Source organism: Lissotriton helveticus, chromosome 3_1 (assembly GCF_964261635.1).
Source record: "Lissotriton helveticus chromosome 3_1, aLisHel1.1, whole genome shotgun sequence".
Lineage (NCBI taxonomy): Eukaryota > Metazoa > Chordata > Amphibia > Caudata > Salamandridae > Lissotriton > Lissotriton helveticus.
Window position 1 is genome coordinate 979,864,490 of NC_136061.1, and position 20,163 is coordinate 979,884,652.

At 48.2% G+C, this 20,163-nt stretch overlaps 1 protein-coding gene across 2 annotated transcripts in view; it reads right to left on the reverse strand.

Moving 5' to 3' along the window:
- The window catches only part of DIP2A (DIP2 acetate--CoA ligase A), a 784,944-nt gene that overhangs the window by 407,458 nt on the left and 357,323 nt on the right, over positions 1-20,163 (reverse strand). For both annotated transcript variants that reach the window (XM_078681430.1, XM_078681429.1), the window contains one exon: positions 5,528-5,638. In XM_078681430.1, the coding sequence (XP_078537556.1) occupies positions 5,528-5,638 (111 nt within the window). The remainder of the gene's footprint in view (positions 1-5,527; positions 5,639-20,163) is intronic.

Genomic DNA, 20,163 nt, shown 5'->3' on the forward strand with positions numbered 1-20,163 from the left:
CTACTGATCTGAACGGGGGGAGGCGGACTCTGTGTCCTTCCAGCGAGGAAGGAGATGATCCACTCCAGTGCCTTCTCCTGGATTCCGACGTTGCTGAGGCGCTGCACTAGGGTGCGGTGGCAGACAGTGTCGAAGGCCGCGGAGAGGTCTAGGAGGATGAGGGCCGCTGTTTCTCCGTTGTCGAGCAGGGCTCGGATGTCATCGGTCACTGCGATCAGGGCGGTCTCGGTGCTGTGGTTGGCCCGGAAGCCAGACTGCGATGAGTCGAGGGATCCGTTCGTCTCGAGGAAGGCGGCCAGCTGCTTGTTGACGGTCTTCTCGATGACTTTAGCTGGAAACGGGAGCAGCGAGATGGGGCGGTAATTCTTGAGGTCGGTGGGGTCGGCTGATGGCTTCTTTAGTAGAGCGCTGAGTTCGGCGTGCTTCCAGCTCTCCGGGAAGGTGGCGGTGTCGAAGGAGGTGTTGATTATGTCCCGTAGGTGGGGTGCGATGACAGCGTCGGCCTTGTTGAAGACGTGGTGAGGGCAGGGGTCGGTCGGAGATCCGGAGTGGATGGAGTTCATCGTGTGGACGGTCTCTTCGGTGCTGATCGGGGTCCAGGCGTGGAGGGTGGTGGTGTGGGGCGGTGGTTCGATCGTGGCGTGCGCCGGTTGAGTGCAGAAGCTGTTGTGTATGTCCGCGATCTTGTTGTGGAAGTAGGAGGCGAGGGAGTTGCAGAGGTCTTGCGAAGGGGTGATGTCGTTGTTTCCGGCGTTGGGGTTGGAGAGCTCTTTAACGATGTTGAAGAGCTCCTTGCTATTGTGTGCGTTGTTGTCCAGTCGTTCCTTGAATGCGGTTTTCTTGGTGGCGTGGATCAGTTGGTGGCGTTTTCGGGTGGCGAGCTTGAGGGCAGTCATGTTGTCCGGTGTTGGGTCTCTGCGCCAGTTTTTCTCGAGTGCTCTGCAGTTCTTCTTGGAGCTCTTGAGTTCGTCGTTAAACCATGGGGCTTTCTTGCTGCCAGGGCGGCTCGGCGAGGCCTTCAGAGGGGTGAGGTCGTCTGCGCAGTCGCTGATCCATTTCGTGAGGTTGGTGGCCGCTTGGCTGGGGTTTGTTGTGCTGGTGGGAGGGTTCTTGCTCAGGGAAGTAGCGAGCCGGTCGGCAGTGATCTTGTTCCAGCTTCTGCGTGCAGCCTGTTGCTGGTGATGGTGGATCGTGGTCCTTCTGAAGCTGAAGTGGAAGCAGCTGTGGTCCGTCCAGTGGAGTCCGGTGGCGTGGCTGAAGGCGATGTCCTTGCTGGATGAGAAGACCGGGTCGAGTGTATGTCCGGCGTAGTGGGTGGGGGTGGTCACCAGTTGCTTGAGTCCGAGGTTGGCGAGGTTGTCCAGCAGGGTGGTGGTGTTGCGGTCGTTGTTGTTCTCCAGGTGGAAGTTGAGGTCCCCGAGGAGGATGTAGTCAGCGGAGGAGAGGGAGTGCGGGCTGACGAAGTCGGCGATGTCCTCGCTGAATTGTGTGCGTGGTCCCGGGGGTCTGTAGATTAGGGTGCCTCTGAGGGTGGTCTTGGGGTCGGTGTGAATCTGGAAGTGCAGGTGCTCGGCGGGTGTGAGGGTGTCGTCGGTGTTGGTCGTGATGCGGATGGTGTTCCTGTGGTTGATGGCGATGCCTCCTCCAGTCTGGTTGATGCGGTCCCTCCGGATAATCTTGTAGCCGTCTGGGATGGCGATGTCGGGCGCTGAGGAGGCGTTCATCCAGGTTTCCGTGAGGAAAGCGACGTCTGGGGCTGTGGTGTCGAGCAGGTTCCAGAGCTCGACGGCGTGTCTGTGGACGGAGCGGGTGTTGAGCAGGATGCACTTGAGGTGGTTGCTGCAGGGGTTCGGCTTGGTCGGTGCTGGTGTGGTGCAGGTCCGAGTGCAGGTGAACTTGCAGGAGTGGCAGCAGAAGGGTCCGTGGGTGCGTCTCGGGGCGGCTCAATAGCAGCCCGGGATTCTACCGGCGTTGAGTGCGTTGAGTTCGGTGGCGTCGTAGGTCCGTCGGGTCGGCTTCCGTCGGTGAAGGCCAGGGGTCCTGGCACTGGGCGCGGGCCTGGGGCGGACGGGCGCAGACGGGCTTACCTTTGGCGCACCTTCGGCGCTCATTCTGGGCTCCCGCTGCGCGGTCGCTCAGGGGGCGTCATAAGAAGGGAGCCGGGAGGGGGGGTTCGCTGGGAGGCGGGAGCGTGTGAGCCAATCGGCTCGCGGGGGCGGGGCCGCAGGCAGGTAGCGGCGGGAAAGTCTGTGCGGGCTTGGCGGGCGCCCCTGCGGCGGCTGGGGCGCCGGGAATGGCGAGCAGGCAGCAGGAGGCTCAGGCGCAGGCAGCAGGAGGCTCAGGGCAGGAGAAGCGAGGAGCGTGGGGGCGACCAGGCCGAAGGCGCAGTGGTCGCTAGAAAGTCTTCGGACTCTAAATCGATCTCTAGGTAAGAATCGGATTCTGCGACCAAGAAGGCAGCTTTGGCTTCAAGTTCTGATCCTTCCCAGAAGACATCTGGAGTATGTGGAGTGCTTCGGCACTGCATTTATCGTCGTCAAGCCCGACGATCTTGAAGAGTCTTTTTCTATCGGCACGATCGACAGGCCTCGCAATCTTCTTTCTTGTGCTCCGGTGAGAGGCACAAGTTGCAGACTTAGTATAGATCGGAGTGAGGGTATTTGGTGTGGCACAGAGGACAGTATTGAAATGGGGTCCGTTCCATTGGCAGACGAATGGATCAAGACAGTTAGGCCCAAATGCTGTCCACAATGTTTTTGATCAAAGACGAGACTTTTACAATATAATGGATACGGCGAGAGAGGAAAACGCGTACTATAACAATACCGTACAGGGTAGAGTGGATTACGCACCATGGGGAACCCAGAGAACGGTTTTGAACCAGAGTTTTGCAATTCACATTTGAACCCGATGGCGGAAAAAAACAATCTAACAATGGAGTTGATGCCCATGCACACAATCACCGAAAGGAGGAGACACCTTACCTCATGACTAGGAAAGACTTCTTAGAAGAAAAACAACTTGCAAACATCCGGACCCAACACTAGATGGCAGGCTTGTGCAAAGCATGTAATCTACAGCACACATGCCTCGAAAACAAACAAACACAATCACACACACAACCACCCATCCACCAATATAAAGTCAGGTTTGGTTCACTAGATAGTGGACAATAATAAAATCTGAGCAGGTAGCCAATCAGCATGCCAGGAGAAGTACATTCTGGCTAGGGTAGATATTTGGAGGTCACAGATCTCACTTTAACACCTTCAATGCTAAGGCAATTCCCCTCCTGTGCTGCATGCCCAGATTTCCCACTGTTCATGACAAGGTCAGCTCGTCATTAGCACAGCTCCAGTGTGCCTTATGACGAGCTGAGCTCGTCATGAGCATGGAAGGGGTTATAAACATCATGATGTAAGAGGGAAGGACAAGTAAATACAACCCCAGGGAGGACTAGGGCACCTCCAAAGGAGTGGAAAATGTATTCAGAGTGAAAATGATAGATATAGCGTGTGAGGTTCGTGGACTAGCTGATGATCCCGACCAAATCAGGTGTCTGCCTTGTATGCCACTGTTTCATAATCCTTCTTAGGGTGTATTATATGGTATAAAAGTAACAAAGAGGGATCAAGGCAAATATGCCTGCACCGGTACTGAAGTCCCTAGTATGAGTATCCGCTACGTTGAAGGTGCAAGCGGCCTGGAACACAATCCCCTATGTCCCATTGGTTGAGAGAAGTAAGAAACCCTACCTTGTCAACAGAAACATGCACAAAAATGGCCCTGCACCCTTCCAATATTTTTACAATGTTTGATAAAATGTATAACATTATTCATCTCATTAACAGTTCCAATTGTTTTCCCAAGAAGTTCAAGTAAGGTCTCTTCAGTTTAAAATGGATTCTTTATTCAAAGTTCTTTAAAAATGGATAGCCAGCACGTTTCGTTCGTTACCGGACTTCTTCAGGGCTTTTTAGACTTCCTTATAGTATCCCTTTCTCAAAATCCTCACACATTGATGAAGGTCAATTAATTTCAAAGAACAATAGTCTACGTATTCCAGTGGCGTTTTAAGTTCAGAGGTAAGTTTCACAAAGAAAAGTGTTAAACCGCAAATATCCGCGTCCCGTCCTTTATGTGGTCATCTGGTTATGCACGCGGATATTTGCGTGTTTTACACCTTTCTTTGTGCAGTCAAAAGTGAAAACACATGTCACACATCCCTGTGTGCCATGTCCCCTACCACTGCATAGGCTATTTGTCAATCACCCTTACCAGTAGGCCTGACAGCCCTAAGGCAGGTTGCTTACTATTATATGCGAGGACATATCTGCATGAGTCAGTCCTTTTGTTGCCAGTGCAACTGATGAGGAAAGCCATCTTAGACCATGTACTGGACACTAGTGAAATGGAGTTCCCCAGATACACAATGGCTACACTGAAAATAGAGGTGTTTGGTACCAAACATCTTGTCTTGACACACCTACATTGATGTCAGTGATGGATTAAACCATGCGCTCACAGGGCACCTTAATGTGTCCCCTGTAAACCTACCAGCCTCTGGTGTGCTTGCAGACTGGATTCTGACAGCCTGCCACCAGAAACAGGTCTCTGACCTCCTAGGGTGATGGCCTTTTTTTCTCAGGAGGTCAGAACAAAAACCTGTCTGGGTAGAGGGTGTAACACCCCCTCCCACAGGATGACCTTCTAATTAGCCTCCACAGGGCTGGTGAGCTTCAAAAGAGCCACCGCCTTTGGAATGCGAATCTGGCTCCCCTCACTGGAGAGGAAGCTGCCCCTGCCTGTCCATGGCCCGCTTGGCACCAGGACAAGCGGGAACATTTGCTAGGTCAGGCATGCCACCCCTAGGCTAGTAACACCTCAGGCTGGTAACAATATGGTGGGAGGTACACATGAATTTTCAGTGGTAGCCATCTTTGTGATGGCAAACCTAAGAATTCTGGGACAGGGCTAGGGGCGTAGTGACCTCAAGGGTCAGTAGCCCATTGGCTAGTACCCTTCATTTCCATAACGCCCCTAAAGTCAGTGTTTTGGGTAGTCCCTGACACAAAAGAAGCTGATCCTGGTGGATCATTGCACTTCTAGGAAATGGCTTTTTGCGTGACTGTTGATATGGCGGGGTGGGTGGAAGCATGCGCGTATAGTGATATCAGGCTTAGTTGTTTCAGATGATTTGATGTTGGATTTCTTTTTGAGTTCCTCACTGCCCTTTTAGGCATATGTGCCACTATCTTTTATACAATATCGTCTATGCATGCCCTCAATTCCTTATCTGGATGTTTCAGAGTGCCTATTAGCACTATGGTATCAAATATTTAATTGGATATCAACAACTGACAGCTGTCAAGCTATTTAGGTGTATACAAGCTTTTATTTTGAACAAACAAACAGACTTGCAACAAAAAAAAAGCATGCATCTAGACGCTGAGGGACAAGTGCCAATGTCAAGGCATGGAGTGTGAGAAAGTACAGCCAATTCAATGGAGGCTCAGGGGAACCTTACCTTCCGAGTCAGAGGCACTTCTATTGGGACAGGAATTAGATCTGCAAGGAGGCATCCATAAAACGCCACCACAAACATTACTGGGTCACTGTTTGGGAACACAAGTGCCACCTGCAATAACAAGAAAACAAAGCATCACTGTTAAGACAATAGCAAGTTGTGTTCAGGACAAATCACTAGGATGGAGAAAAGAGGACAGAAAACATTCTTGCATTCCACCTATTCAAACTGGAGTTATAACTGAAAAAATATAAAGTGGATCAAAGGGCTATCATGCAACAATAACCTTCAACTGTCTGCATTTTACAGAAGAACAGAGACTATTTCTCTGCTCATAATACCAAGGTGATTCTTCAAATTAAAGACTTGTTTCCAATGTAAAAGAATCAGCGACTGTTGAAACGGTGAAAGGTGACAACAAGACTAGGCCTGCCACTGCAGCCTGTTGATGAGCATTACAAATGCCAACTGCACACGGCAGAATAAACCTTTTAGCCAAGCCAGGTCCTTCTTTTCTAATCTCAATAAACCACCCCTAGGAAAGGCCTTGGTAGCCCACCGGGCATGGTACTTACTATTAACAAGAAGTGCATGTCCCTTTTGCATTTAACATGCCCTGACCGTGAAAACACAAAACTACTGTTTTCACTGAATCAAGGCCGGCAGTCCCTTGGCTGATTTGGAGTTTCACTAGCCACCACGCTGAATGCCAACTTCCATATGGGACCACCAAAGATATTACTCCAAGGTATCACATTAATCATCACACTAAAACTCGACTTATTGCCGAGATCAGATTTTAGGTAACTTTTAAAGTAAGATGAGTTTCAAAAGTCACTACTTTGTTGCCTAATCCTCTAGTGATCTTTCTATCTGCAGCAGCTGTCACCAAGACAACATGCTGCCCCCTGCTAGGAAGCATGAAGTGCTCCCAGAAATAGGGAAAAAAGAGCACTCCCCTTTCAGAAAACTACTGAATTTGTAGATCTGGAGGGAAGGTATGTGGCCATCTCTGGCAAGATAGCTGGTAACGACTTAGCTACTGTCAGTATTTTTGTACCTAATGTAAATCAAAAATAATTTCTCTCTGAATCTTTGGGACATTATCTAACTCAGACTATATTACTAGGGAGAGATTTTAACTGTGTTGAAAATCCTACACTTGAACGTTCACATCCGCCCCGGGAGATTCCCCGGTATCCCAAACAGCTCGTACTTTTTCTGAATTGCAGCAGGAGTGGGGGTTGTAGATTTGTGGAGACTGTGAGAAGTTGGCCTGATATATGATGCTCACTAGTTCTAGTGATCACCTTGTATCAGTCCAAACAACCCTTATGGTGATTGGTTGTAAGTCAACCTTATAGACCAGCTATCCTAATGGTAGCATGGACAAAGCAGTCTTAGGCTAAACTCATTTGGCATGTGAAGCCAGCTGTTTTACCACATATAACCCCTTGAATACCAGATGAAAGGACACCACACAGGTTGTTATAAAAATAAACAGTATATTTATTAATAACAAAACACCTCTGAACTCTTTATGAGATCAGAGGGCTAAGCACATGACAATCTCTTAGGAAAAATACGATAAGTTGCACAAAATTACAATGGTGCCCTAGGGGCACGGCAAACCATATACTAAGTAAATGGGTTAAGTAGAACGATTTAGAAAATGAAGATGCCCAGAGGCTGTAGGTTCGCTGGGGCTACCCTATCCTAACCTTAGGTAAGTAAAAGGAGGCCCACGGGACGTGTGTGCATTGTGTGAACTCAAACGCGGGATGCGGAACAAAGTCAATGGGCAGAACAAGTTACGAAAAGGGAAGTAAAAGACAGTTCCTACTAGTTACGACTAAAACGACAGGATACCTGGACACTAGGAGAGTCAATCTACCCTTGAGCACTGAAATGCTCTTGTTACCTCACACACGGGCTGCGGGTGCATAGGTGTGAAAGTGTGTCGGGTTTCCGCGTCGAAGTCAATGGAGCCTTGGAGAAAGATGCTGCAGGCGACCAGGAGGAAGATGTCCGGTGCGATCCACGGGTGGATCGAGGAAGAAGAGGACCTGAAAGCAGAGGGGACAGTGTTCAAAGTCACTAGCCAGTGACCGGTGTGGAACCAGGAGGGAACCAGATGCTGTCGTCGCGATCAGGTGAGAGTGGACGCTTGTCTCTGCAGCCACGTGGACCAGGAGGTGTCTTCGACGACCAGGATGGAGGCACGAGCTGTCCCACGCAGGCTCTCGCTGTCGGCGGTGTCGGATCCGGATTTGGAGTCAACAGGCCTTGGCAAAAGCAACCCACGCGGTGAGTGGAAACGGCGTCTGGAGTGGACCAGGAGGGTCCAGGGTGCTCCTCTTTTGGAAGGGAGCAAGGGCCAATCTAGAGCAACCAGATCAGCAGTGTAGATTTCTTGGATCGTCATCTAGGAGGTCACTAGCCAGCCGACAAGTGACCAGACAACGCGTCGAGCAGCAATCAAGCAAAAGGGCACCACGCAGATCTCGTGGACGCTGGAGGGCTGGTCTTTGATGCAGGAGCTGCTCGGGGCTGGGGCTTCTCAATCCCCAAAGCACTTTCTCGAGGATGCCTCAGAAGTCGTGCTGAAAGCAAAGTGCAGTCTCTTCAAGATGGCCGGTCCCACGTGTCTCGTCGCACCCACGGGTCTCAGCTGTGCTGCAGATGTAGGTAGCGGTCGGAGAGGTCTGGGAGTCCGGGTCTCGTCGGGCTCTCAAGTCTGGATCCGGCAGGAAGGAAGACAAAGTGGACCGCTAGGACGCTTGATGGTGCCTGCAGTTGCAGGGTGGACACTCCTTGCCCACAAGGGAGATTCTTCAGTCTTCTGTGGAGCAGAACGTCGAAGTCCAGAGTTTCTTCTTGTAAAGTTGTTCAGGATAATCTAATTTGGAATGGGACCAGCTCCTACCTTTATCCTGCTAAAGGGTGCTGTACTACGACTAGGTCCCTCCTATGGGTGGGACCAGGAAGGGGGGTGGTTACACCCCCTATCCTTTGTCCGGTTTCGCGCCAGAGCTGGGGCTGGGGTGCCCCAGCAACTGGTTTGAACCGGTGTATGCACAGGGACACCTCGTGTGCCCCAGGCATGTCTCATTCCTTTCAGGCCTCCCTACCTCAATACACAAAATCCTGTCTGGGGTGGTGCTAGCACCTCCCAAGGCAGGAAACCCTTTGTCCAGGCCTCCCTCGCTGGAAGGACTCCCAGCAGCAGGAGGTCAGACTTGTGTCTGTGGTGGCAGCATCCATTTTGTGATGCTGAGGCTCGAGTTAACTTTAACCAGGGTTCACAGTTACATCCATGTCGTGTCCCTCTAAAAGGGTGGAATGCTACCCCCGTCGCCAGAACTGGCGAGGGGGTAGTATTCCAATTTGTATGACACCTTACTCAACATGTTTTGATAATGCTATACCAAAGTTAGCAATAACCGCGAGGATTATAATGCACTTAAGAGTATATAGTACATCGTTATCATGGAACAGCTATAAGGACTTGGTTCCGCAAGCTGCCGACAGGCTCAGCTCATGCTAGAGCACCATCTCACATAATTCCAAGCACTCTGCCTTCAGGATTGATAAGGCCTGCCATAGGAGTGACTGATAGGAATATATGTGTCCATTTTGAGGTTAGATATAGGTATACTATATCTACAGCAAAGGATGATTACACCACCTTGCCCCAGCTGTCTTACCAGCCAGTTGTGTCTGTTTAGATGGCCAGCCAGGGGTGGCATAATACATGCTTCAGCCCCTGGTCGGCCTTGGGTTCACCCATGCCCTGGGTACCTAAGGTACATTGTACAGGGGCTGATAAGGGGTCCCAATACCAATTGGTAAATGCACCTAAAGTACATGGATGTCAATTTTAACAGAGAGAGCAGGAAGCCTGGGGTCCTGAATAGCAGGATCCCAGGCCAACAAAGTCAAAAACCAGCAAAACACTAGGCAAAAAGTTGGGGGTAACCATAGTCAGATATCCACCTTCCTACAGAGACTATTGCACCCTGGGACACGTGACTATTCTTTATGGCGAGCCTAGCAGCGCGCATGCGCTGCTCTGCGAGGCTTTTTGTGTCTACTCTGTGTGGGTTCACATGAAAAACAATAGGAATTGAAGAAAGGGCGGAGAAAGACTGAAAATGTACGAGCACGGGAACACCCTGTGGACTGTTTGTTGACACCGGATGCTGATATAAGTACACCATTAACTCCCTGATATCTCAGGAGGATTTAGAGGGTGGTAATAACTGATCTTGCATGAGTTGTCTGGAATGGGACATTGAACCTATGCAGTGTACTGGGTCATTAGAGCATTCTATATTTGGACGCTTGACAGGGGATAACTTTAGGTAGCGGTATTAGTTGTTATTGACTGCTAGTTGGAAGCTGAGATTGTTTAAAGGGATGTTGCAATATGTCTGATTGTATTTATTGTGTGTACTAGCTTTCAAAACTATTATTTGTATTTATGCACTTGTCAAATTTAAAGCTTAATTTATATATTATGAATTACTTATCATATGTATTTGAATGCTACATTTTAAAGTATTATTTATAACTTTTTATTGTACGCATTTGCTTGATAGCTTTAAAAACTATTTATTCTTTTTTTCCTGTGCACTTACAAACTTCAGTTTTATGTTCAATATTGAAAGTAATAAATAAAATAATTTCAGAAATAGAATAAATAGAGAGCCCTCCGCTTCCACAAATGAGAAGAGGATATACAAGTGTCACTCCAGACCCACAGTCCTGAGATCACTACTGGACGGGAAAGTAGACAGAAGCCCTGGGTCCAGTAAAGCAAGGATGCACAAGACTCCTGCACCTACTGCACCCAAAAGATCGGCAAAGAGGACTGGTGTGCCCACTCATGAAAAAGAGCTCCACCTATGCCAGGACAGAAAAGGGAATTCAAGGGCTACTTGGCTAGCCACCTGTTAAGCTTCAGGATCACCAACAGCTGAAGAAGTCTGCACTTCAAGAGCCCAACTGCCCAGGAACGCTACTCACCGCTGGATGCAGCAGTGCTTGCTGCGCAATAGAATCCTAAACCTTCCTGAGGTGTCACTAAGCCCATGGGGCCCATAACCGAAGTCGAAGTTGAGCTTGGGCCCCATAGAGAGAGGACTTGCTTTAACTGGGAGATCAGTTGACCAGTGGCGACTGGACTTTCACTTTAGTCCTTAAATGCATTGTGGAAGATCAAGTCCTGAGGCCGGAGACAACCCCTAACGTTCATGGATGCCTGGGTGGCCACATGAAAACTCACTGAATCTCGTCAGCACCTAAGGATGCTCAGCATTCTGAATCCTAGACATCAGGACCACTACTTGGCTAAACCACATAAAAGTAGTAAAATACACTGAGGACCCTAGGACTACCGGAGGTGACAGGTAAATGTCCCTGTGACTGGCCCTCACACCATTGTGGCCAATCCAAGCTTAGAGAAGTAGTCGCACTAGCGTGTTGGAGAGGAACCGCTCAACTTATTACAAGAATTTATTGCACCTTTACAAAAAATGTACTTACCTTTGAAAGATATCTCTCGTTTTCCTCAATAGATTTTTGTGGCTTAGGTGTCTCAAAGGTAAAAATGTGCTCTATTTTTATAAATTGGTGCTGTATTTTTATTGTGTTATATTTCTAACTTATTAACTGTTTTGGTATTTCTAAATATGTTCCTTTGATTAAGTATGACTGCTAAGTACCACACATACCCAGGACTGAGCTAAGGGTTATTATTAAAGAAACCCAACTTGACACAATATAGATTGTGACATTACATGGTGAGAACTCATTAGTACACCTACATCACTTAACTATCTACTTTCCTACAGTAAGTATGTTTAGACTTCTGTCCCAGACACCTGAGGCACAAACCATTATGCTTCACCACAGGTATTGATGATGATGCCCTTACCATTGCCTCCACAAGAATGGCATGCAGTTTCCCTTGATTTACAAAAGCTCATGATCAGGATTGCTTAATGGCAGTATTTTCCATTCTCACAAAATGATACCACGACATGACATAGCCTCAGAATGGAATTTTTTCCAATAAAGTCTGTTTAGAAGGACTTCCAACAATACTTTACTCTGATTAGTGACGCTAGTTTATGTCCAGAGCAGGGAAGAGCATCCAAATTTAACAAGGAATTTACTTGCAAACTGATGGGTTGCTGGAATGAGTGAACTCAATTATTGAACAATATTTTGCCACGAACATAGGAAACATCAACACTGGGTGAATCCCCTCTAAAGAAAAATTCATCCTTCAGTTATTCACTTTCCTTCTGCATGTGCATATCTCATCCCTGCTTCTAGCCAACAACTTAAAATATACTGGAAATCGAAGAACAACACACATTTGTGCAACACTCAGCAATACTATATTATTTTACAAAGGGAAACCAGCCAGTAAGCTGACAAAATACAAACACTTTCCCTGACCCCGCCCCCCCTCCATTGTTTGTTCCAGGTAAAAATGCGTGGTAGCCTACCAAAAGTGTATGATTGAGAGGTAGTAGGATGCTGCAAGTGAGATCCTTGGACAGAACACAAATGAGAATGTGCTCAATCTAGTGGCTGACCACATAGTCCTCCAAATCTCCACTAAGATGTGGCCACTGTTTAAGTATTGCCTTTGATACTCATCAGTAATTTAAAATGTATCACAAAGGGTTAATTCCCAAATGCTTGAAAACAGTGATAAAGAATAAAAGGTCAGAAGCTTACTTGATACTTATAAACTTCAAAGCCTGTTCTACCTGACCAGAAGAAAAAGATATCAACCTTTGGTAACAATACTCCTGATGGATACATAATCTCCAGCAGATTACTCACCTTATGAATTATTCTTACTGGTCTAGAAAAGATTTCCCTCTGAGTTATCTCTTCAGCAAAATCAGGTGACACTGAATGGTTTCCGCCGCAACTCTACAGATGTGACAACACCAGAGTTTACTAGATACCAATCAGTGCTCAGCAGCGAGTTCTTGAATTGTTTTCCATAGGGTACCACAAGAGCAGCAAAGACCAAAACAAATACACAAAGCAAACACAAGGAGATGATGGACGGAGTGCTGAAACTTTTCAAACAATCACCCCTAGTCACAGATCTGGGTTGAATCCATCATCGTTCTTTAGCTCACTCCGCCACCCCAGTTCAGACACAGCTATATGCAAATCAGTCTTGACCCTTTGCCTCATGGGAATGATCCAGCCCCAACTGCCAAGCCATGTCTTTCCTGGACCGGAAACAACCATCCTGGGACCGGTTTCAGGCTAACAGCCCTCATCAGCCAGAATAGCCTGAATCCAGTGGCAAAGTGAGCAAGAGACCCACGTCCGGGCATACCCTGCCAACTTAGGGCAAACAAAGCAAACACAAGGAGATGATGGACGGAGTGCTGAAACTTTTCAAACAATCACCCCTAGTCACAGATCTGAGTAAAATCCATCATCGTTCTTTACTCACTCCGCCACCCCAGTTCAGACACAGCTATAAGCAAATCAGTCTTGACCCAGTGCCTCATGGGAACAGTCCTGCCCGAACTGCCGAGCCATGTCTTCCCTGGACCGGAAACAAGCATCCTGGGAACCGTTTCGGGCTAAAGGTCCTCCTCAGGCAGAATAACTTGAATCCAGTGTTATCACAGCAGAAAATGAGGACTTAGAAGCGAGCTCAAGGCGCAACAATATACGAATTCTAGGTGTGCCCGAGAGCGCAAATACTGGGCGAATGGAAGAACATGTAGAACGCATGCTAAAAACAGTCTTTGGAGCTGACGCTTTCTCCTTTCAGATTGTGATCGAAAGAGCGCATCGATCACTGGGGCCCAACCTCCCTCTGGTGCCAATCCCAGACCCATAATTGCCAGACTTCTTAACTATGGCGATCCGGATGTGGCCCTCCGCCTAGCCAGGGAGAAGCGACTACTTCTATTTGAAGGAAACGCAATCACGTTCTACCTAGACTTCGCCATTGCAGTGCAGGAGGAAGTTTGTACCATTGAAAAGGAAATTTCAGCAGGCTCAAATTGACTATGCAATGAAGTACCTAGCACACCTTAGAGTTACCCACTAGGGAAAATAACATTTCTTTACTAATCCGCAGCGGGTGGAAGACTTCCTAAAACGCTCGCACTGTAATATGTCTGGAAGAGGGTTAACCCGCCCACCATCGCTGATGTCAGAACAGGGATAGTTAAGGCCAACGGATTGATGAGAAAGAAGAGGTCTTGGCTCCCATGCGGACCATAATGGCATCCGTATGCTGTAAACTCATAATGGACAAGTTTACCAGACCCTCCAGTTTATCGCGATTTCGCGATTCACGAAAAAATCGCGAAATTGTCAGATTACCGCGATGGCCGCGATAAAAACCATATTGGCCGCGATATTAACAAGTGAGACAGCAAAACAAAGAATGCCTGGCTGTGCACGCCGCCCCCCCCCCCCCCCCCCCACTCGTGTGTGTCAGCAGCTTCCCGGGACACACACAGAGAGTCAGACTAAGCCTCATCAACAAGTGAAAGGTCTTTAAATGACCTGTGAAGTACTCGGGTGCGGCTGGCAGTTCAAAACTGCCAGCCGCACCCGAGTACTTCACAGGTCATTTAAAGACCTTTCACTTGTTAATGAGGCTTAGTTTTTCACGCCCCCGCCTGTTGGCTCTGGCAGGTGTCAGGGGATTGCGGTGGTGCAAGCTTTCATCAGACAGTCGGCTTCCTGCACGGAGGATCACAGACCGGAGGGAGAGAGAAAGAGGGGTTGGAGGTACGTGTGAGGAGAAGAAAGGGGTGAAAGAAAGGAGGAGTGGCTGGGGGCACATGTGTGAGGAAAGGGGTGAAAGCAAGGGAGAGTGGGGCGTTTAGAAGGAAAGGGAAGGGGTAAAAGAAAATGGGAGGATAAAGGTGAAAGGTGGAGCGCAAAGGTAAAGAGGGGGGCAAGAATGAAAACTGAGGGTATGGGGCAGGTGAGACGAGAAAGAAGGGGTGAAAGAGAGGGGGAGTGAGTAAAAGAGGTCAGAGAGATGGAGAAAGAAGGAAAGGGTAGGGGTGAGAGAAACTGGGAGGATGAAGGTGAAAGGTGGAGCGCTAGGTAAAGAGGGTGAGCCAGAATGAAAACTGAGGGTATGGGGCAGGTGAGAAGAGAAAGAAGGGGTCCAAGGGGGAGTGAGTAAAAGAGGTCACAGAGATGGAGAAAGAAGGAAAGGGTAGGGGTGAGAGAAACTGGGAGGATGAAGGTGAAAGGTGGAGCGCAAAGGTAAAGAGGAGGAGCAAGAATGAAAACTGAGGGTATGGGGCAGGTGAGACGAGAAAGAAGGGGTGAAAGAGAGGGGGAGTGAGTAAAAGAGGTCAGAGAGATGTAGAAAGAAGGAAAGGGTAGGGGTGAGAGAAACTGGGAGGATGAAGGTGAAAGGTGGAGCGCTAGGTAAAGAGGGTGAGCCAGAATGAAAACTGAGGGTATGGGGCAGGTGAGAAGAGAAAGAAGGGGTCCAAGGGGGAGTGAGTAAAAGAGGTCACAGAGATGGAGAAAGAAGGAAAGGGTAGGGGTGAGAGAAACTGGGAGGATGAAGGTGAAAGGTGGAGCGCAAAGGTAAAGAGGAGGAGCAAGAATGAAAACTGAGGGTATGGGGCAGGTGAGACGAGAAAGAAGGGGTGAAAGAGAGGGGGGTGAGCAAAGAAGTCATAGAGGTGGGAAAGAAGGAAAGGGTAGTATGGGGTGAGAGAAACTGGGCGAATGAAACTGAAAGGTGGAGAAAAGTAGAGAGGAGTGAGCAGGAGAGAAAGAGGGAGGGTGAATGCGCGAGAAAGAGGGCGAGAGAGGAAGGGGAAGAAAGACAGTGTCTGGAAGAACGAAAGTATGAGAGTTAGAGAGAGAAGAGAGGGCGAGGAAGGGAGAGAGGGAGACAAGAGAGAACTAGAGAGGCAGGGTGCTAGAGAGATCCGAAGATGGAAAGAGAGAGGGACAGGGGATAAGAGACTGGGCTGATGAGAGAGATATCGATAAGGAGAGAAAGATGTGTGTGTGTGAGAGAGGATGAGTGAATGAGGCACAGAAAGGAAGGGGCATGAGAAACAGAAAGCTGAATGGGACAGTGGAAAGAGTGTAACAGGAAGGAAGCTAGAGGAGCTAAAAGCGGCAAAACACAACTAAGAGAGGGAGAAATGGGAGGCAGAAAGAGTGTAAGGAAGGACGGGTGACAAATGGGGTCACTGGAGGCCGCTTTATCAAGGTCCAGGGCCAAATAAAATGCCGCAAAATTGCCGCTAAATTTCCATTTTTGTGCCGCTAAATTTCCATTTTTGTGCCGCTAAATTTGCTAATCCATGCCGCTATATCCTGGGGGGTCTGGTTTACAGGCTTCCCACGGAGATATAAAATGCTATATGTGAAGCCGTACAGATCAATTATACATTTCTGAAGAACAAGAACTTGTGCTGGCTCATTGGGACTGCCGTAATTACTGTACCCCTCCCTCCCCTTTGTCTGTACTTTTAAGGGGGGGGGGGGAGAGTTCCCCTTTGTCTACTTTTAATGGGGGGTGGGGGGGGGCTTGAGAGTTGCAGTGGCCACTAGTGTTGCCACATAAGGAGAACCCTCTCACTTTTCTTTGGTTTCCTCTTTCTTTGTTCTAAGCTCACTTTTAAGCTGGTACAACTATTCATTTGTATCTCTCTTTTCCACTCACCCAACTGATCTACCATGGGTTAGGAATGTGAAAGGGGAACACCCCTGGTAAATACCCTAGAGGAGCGACTCTGTGGTCCAAACCCTATGGCCCTACATTACAAAGTATTAGTAGGCAAGCTGCTCTCACAAATGAGTTATCTATCTACAGCTTTTTAGGTCTCGCCTGGAATAGCTTCCGAAGGAAGCGTCCAGGTTGGAGACTTATAGTTATCTGTCTCGAGGGAAGGACGGACGAGAAGGTGTACGAGCTTTCCTTCTCCTGGATTTGACTGCGTGCACGCGCTTTGGCTGTGTAAGCGTGATGTCAGTTTCGTTTTCTCGAGCGCGATCGCTTTAATTGAATTCTTTCGTTTTTGTAGACTGAATGCTTTCGTTCGTTTTTGTCAGACACTCGCTCACACACACACACCCCCTCCCCCACAGTCACACACACGCACTCCAAGACACATACACACACACACGCACGCACACACACACACATACACAGGCCGCCCGCGCGCGCACACACACGCTTCCCCGCCCCTTCGCCCGCCCGCAGCTCAGCAACGCACTCACCGGCTTCCTCTCCTCAGCTGCAAGGCGGCAACAGGACTCTTCTTCCCTCCTTCGGCACCGGGGCGCAGGGTAGGCTCCTGCCTGCTCCGGTGCTCCCAACACGGCTCCAATCGCGGCTCTTCCGTGGGTGGCGGGGTAGGCTCCCGCCCTCCTACTTCCTGTTTCCGGTTGTCGCGCCGGCCTGCCTGACTTCCTGGTCGCAGGCCGGCAGAGTGACGAGGATGTTGGATTTGCGGTATTTATTTATTTAGTTATTTATGCATTTTTATATAGCGCGGACTTTACCCGAAGGCGGTATTTATTTATTCATATATTTATGCATTTTTATATAGCGCAGACTTTACCCGAAGGCGGTATTTATTTATTCATGTATTTATGCATTTTTATATAGCGCAGACTTTACCCGAAGGCGTCGGAGGCTTCACAACAGGAATAGAAATGAAACATAATGAGAAACATTACAAAAGAACAGGTTGCAAAAACATACGTTACTTACATAAGGTAATAGTGACAATTGTGAGCAACCAAAATACATGAGGTAGTCAAAAGTGCACAAGAGGAAATGAAAGTGACAAGTGTGCAGTTATAAGAGAAAACAGAGTATGATTAGAGGTATAGTCCTGCAATAAGTGCTAGACACTCAGGCTCAGGAACAAGCGTTACATGGGCAAGGTGGCACTTGTGCAAGTATCAAAGGTAAAGACATGTGAGAGGTAGCAGCCGTGTGTTGCAAGGGCAGAGTGGTGTGTGCATGTTACAAAAGGGCACCGAACACCAGTACATGGAAAATACTGCAAAAAGGCAGACCCTCCAATCACAGGCATACACTGGGAAGGCACTTCCACGGTCATGGAAAGTAGAAATTATCAGTAGTGGGAAGTCTTCCTCACAATAGCAAGAGGACGTGAATTACTTTTGGAGGTGTCTCTGGAGGAGGAGAACTTTGAGGTCCCTTTTGAAGAACAGGTTATGCATGGAAATGTACACACCTCGGGGTGCACAATGCTTGTCTCAGGAAGGTCCCGGTGTCTCTGGAGAGCTCCCGTGCCCTGCAGTGTTCACTGGCAGCTGTAACCTCTGACGAGTGTTCAGCTTCTCTTTCGATGCTGCCGGTTGGTTTGTGTTCCTGGATGTCTGGTTTCGGATGCGCTTCTAGCGCCTCGGACCCGCTTCTAGCGCTTCGGACCCTCTGTCTCTGCTCCGAAACTCAGCAGCGCTTGGTTTTGCTGACAGCTCGTGACGTCATGCAGATGACGACTGAAAAGAGACACCTTCATTCCTGCACCTATATTCGACTGACTTGAAATAGGGCGGTTAATGCCTCACTGTTCATTTGTGGGCACAGCTGTCTGTCACAGAATAAAGTCGTTCTTAGACAGCTGCTGTTCCACTTAATGTTTACGGATAGGTGACGTTTTGACATTAAAATAAAATGCTGCCTATGTAGCACTTCCCTTCACGCTCCTGTAATTTCAAGATTGCACTTCATGTATTATTACCCAATTAAATGGCACAAAGCTTAGAATTAAAAGCGGGACAGACTAATAGGATTTCATCTGAAGCTCAAGTTACGCCGCTCGCCTGTCTGGCGCTTTGACCGCATAATTAACTATAATTGGTCTGACTGAACTAGCTCGGGTGAGTCAGTTCGTATCGTTTCCTCCCCCTCGTCACATTTCACTTGCTGAATGGTGTGTGTTGAAGCGTTCGCAGTCCTTTTCTACAAGTGTGTGCAGCAGGTTTTCAACATTGTGAATGGCCCGCGCAGACCTACCAAGGACCTTTACAGTAAAGCCAGCATATTGGTACGTCCCTGGTAGCACCGTGGGCCCGTCTAGCCCCAATTAACCTCTTCTTCATTGGTTTCCAATAGGTTTACTGCTTTCAAGTCGCGCCATCCCACCTCGCCTTTCCATACAATAACTGATAATTGTTTTATACAACTTTGTGATTTTTATACATTTGTTACCACATAATTTGGCCTCTTTTTTATTTTTATTTTTTATACCCAACGCTGCCGCATACTATAGCCCAAGCGCGCGCGCTCTCTCTCTCTCTCTCTCTCTCTCTCTCTCTCTCTTCCCCACCTTTTCTCTCTCTCTCTCTCTCTCTTCTCCCCTCTCTCTCTCTCTCTCTCTCTCTCTCTCTCCTCCCCTCTCTCTCTCTCTCCTCCCCTGTGTCTCTCTCTCTCTCTCTCTCTCTCCTCCCCTCCCTTCCCTCTCTCCCCTCTCTCTCTCTCGCTCTCTCTCTCCTCCCTCCCTTCCCTCTCTCTCTCTCTCTCCTCCCCTCCCCCCAGCCAGGAATACAGTACCACTGTGATCACAAAATTCTTAAGCACCCTGCAACACTGGGGATTTACAGGAATCCAAACACCAGCGTAAAGTACTCGAACAACAATGACGTCTGTCTTATAAATGTCACAAAATTTTTTTAATATTTCACTTCTGTTCTTGGATTTTCGTGAAAGTACAACACATATTGCATTACAAATGCTATAGGTGTCACATTTGTGAAAGTTAAAACTATTGGCATTGTAAATGACAAAGCTATTACTTTAGCTATTACTATAGCTATTTTCACAACCAACACATAAATAAAAAAAATGTAATTCACAATACCAATGGCTCAAACTTTCCTAATGCGAGACCTATTGCATTGCAAATGCTTGTTGTTCTTGTTGTTAGGGGAGGGAGGGAGTGAGATTTGAATCCGACAAGTTTGAGTTGTCGCTGTGGGAGGGGGGATATGGAGCTGTATCGTTCAGAGTACATAGTATGTGTTAAATTTTGAAGTTGATTGCAGTTGCTCATATCCAAAGAACCACTAAAACGACATTGCTGCTTGGAAATCCTAATGCACATCTTCCTGATACCATAACAGGTCTCTGGAACGCTCAAAACTTCATTCTTTGACCTGGAATGTCTGTGCGCTGGGCAATCAATGCAAATGCAGACATGTCCTTGCCTACTTAAACAGGCTCAATGTTTGATCTATTGCAGAATATCGTTGCTTCGCATCCTATTCCACCTACGTCAGCAGCACAGCGATACGGATTAAGAAACACACACCATATGTAGCCATGGGATCCCTTCAAGTCACGCAGGGCCGCTTCAGCATTATGTTCATATTCCGTTACCTTAGTGAGTTGTTACAGTCCTAACACCGATGATCCCATGTTCTTTGCCACATTATGGGGAAAGGTGCTGAGAATCGGGCCCACATATGAGATATGGGGGTAAGATTTCGACACAGCGCTAGAGCCCTTACAGGACAAGTCACACCCCCCAGTCACATCACTAAAGTGCCACTCAGCATCCAGTACAAAGTATTATTCCAGAACATGGTCTCCTAGACGCATGGAGACA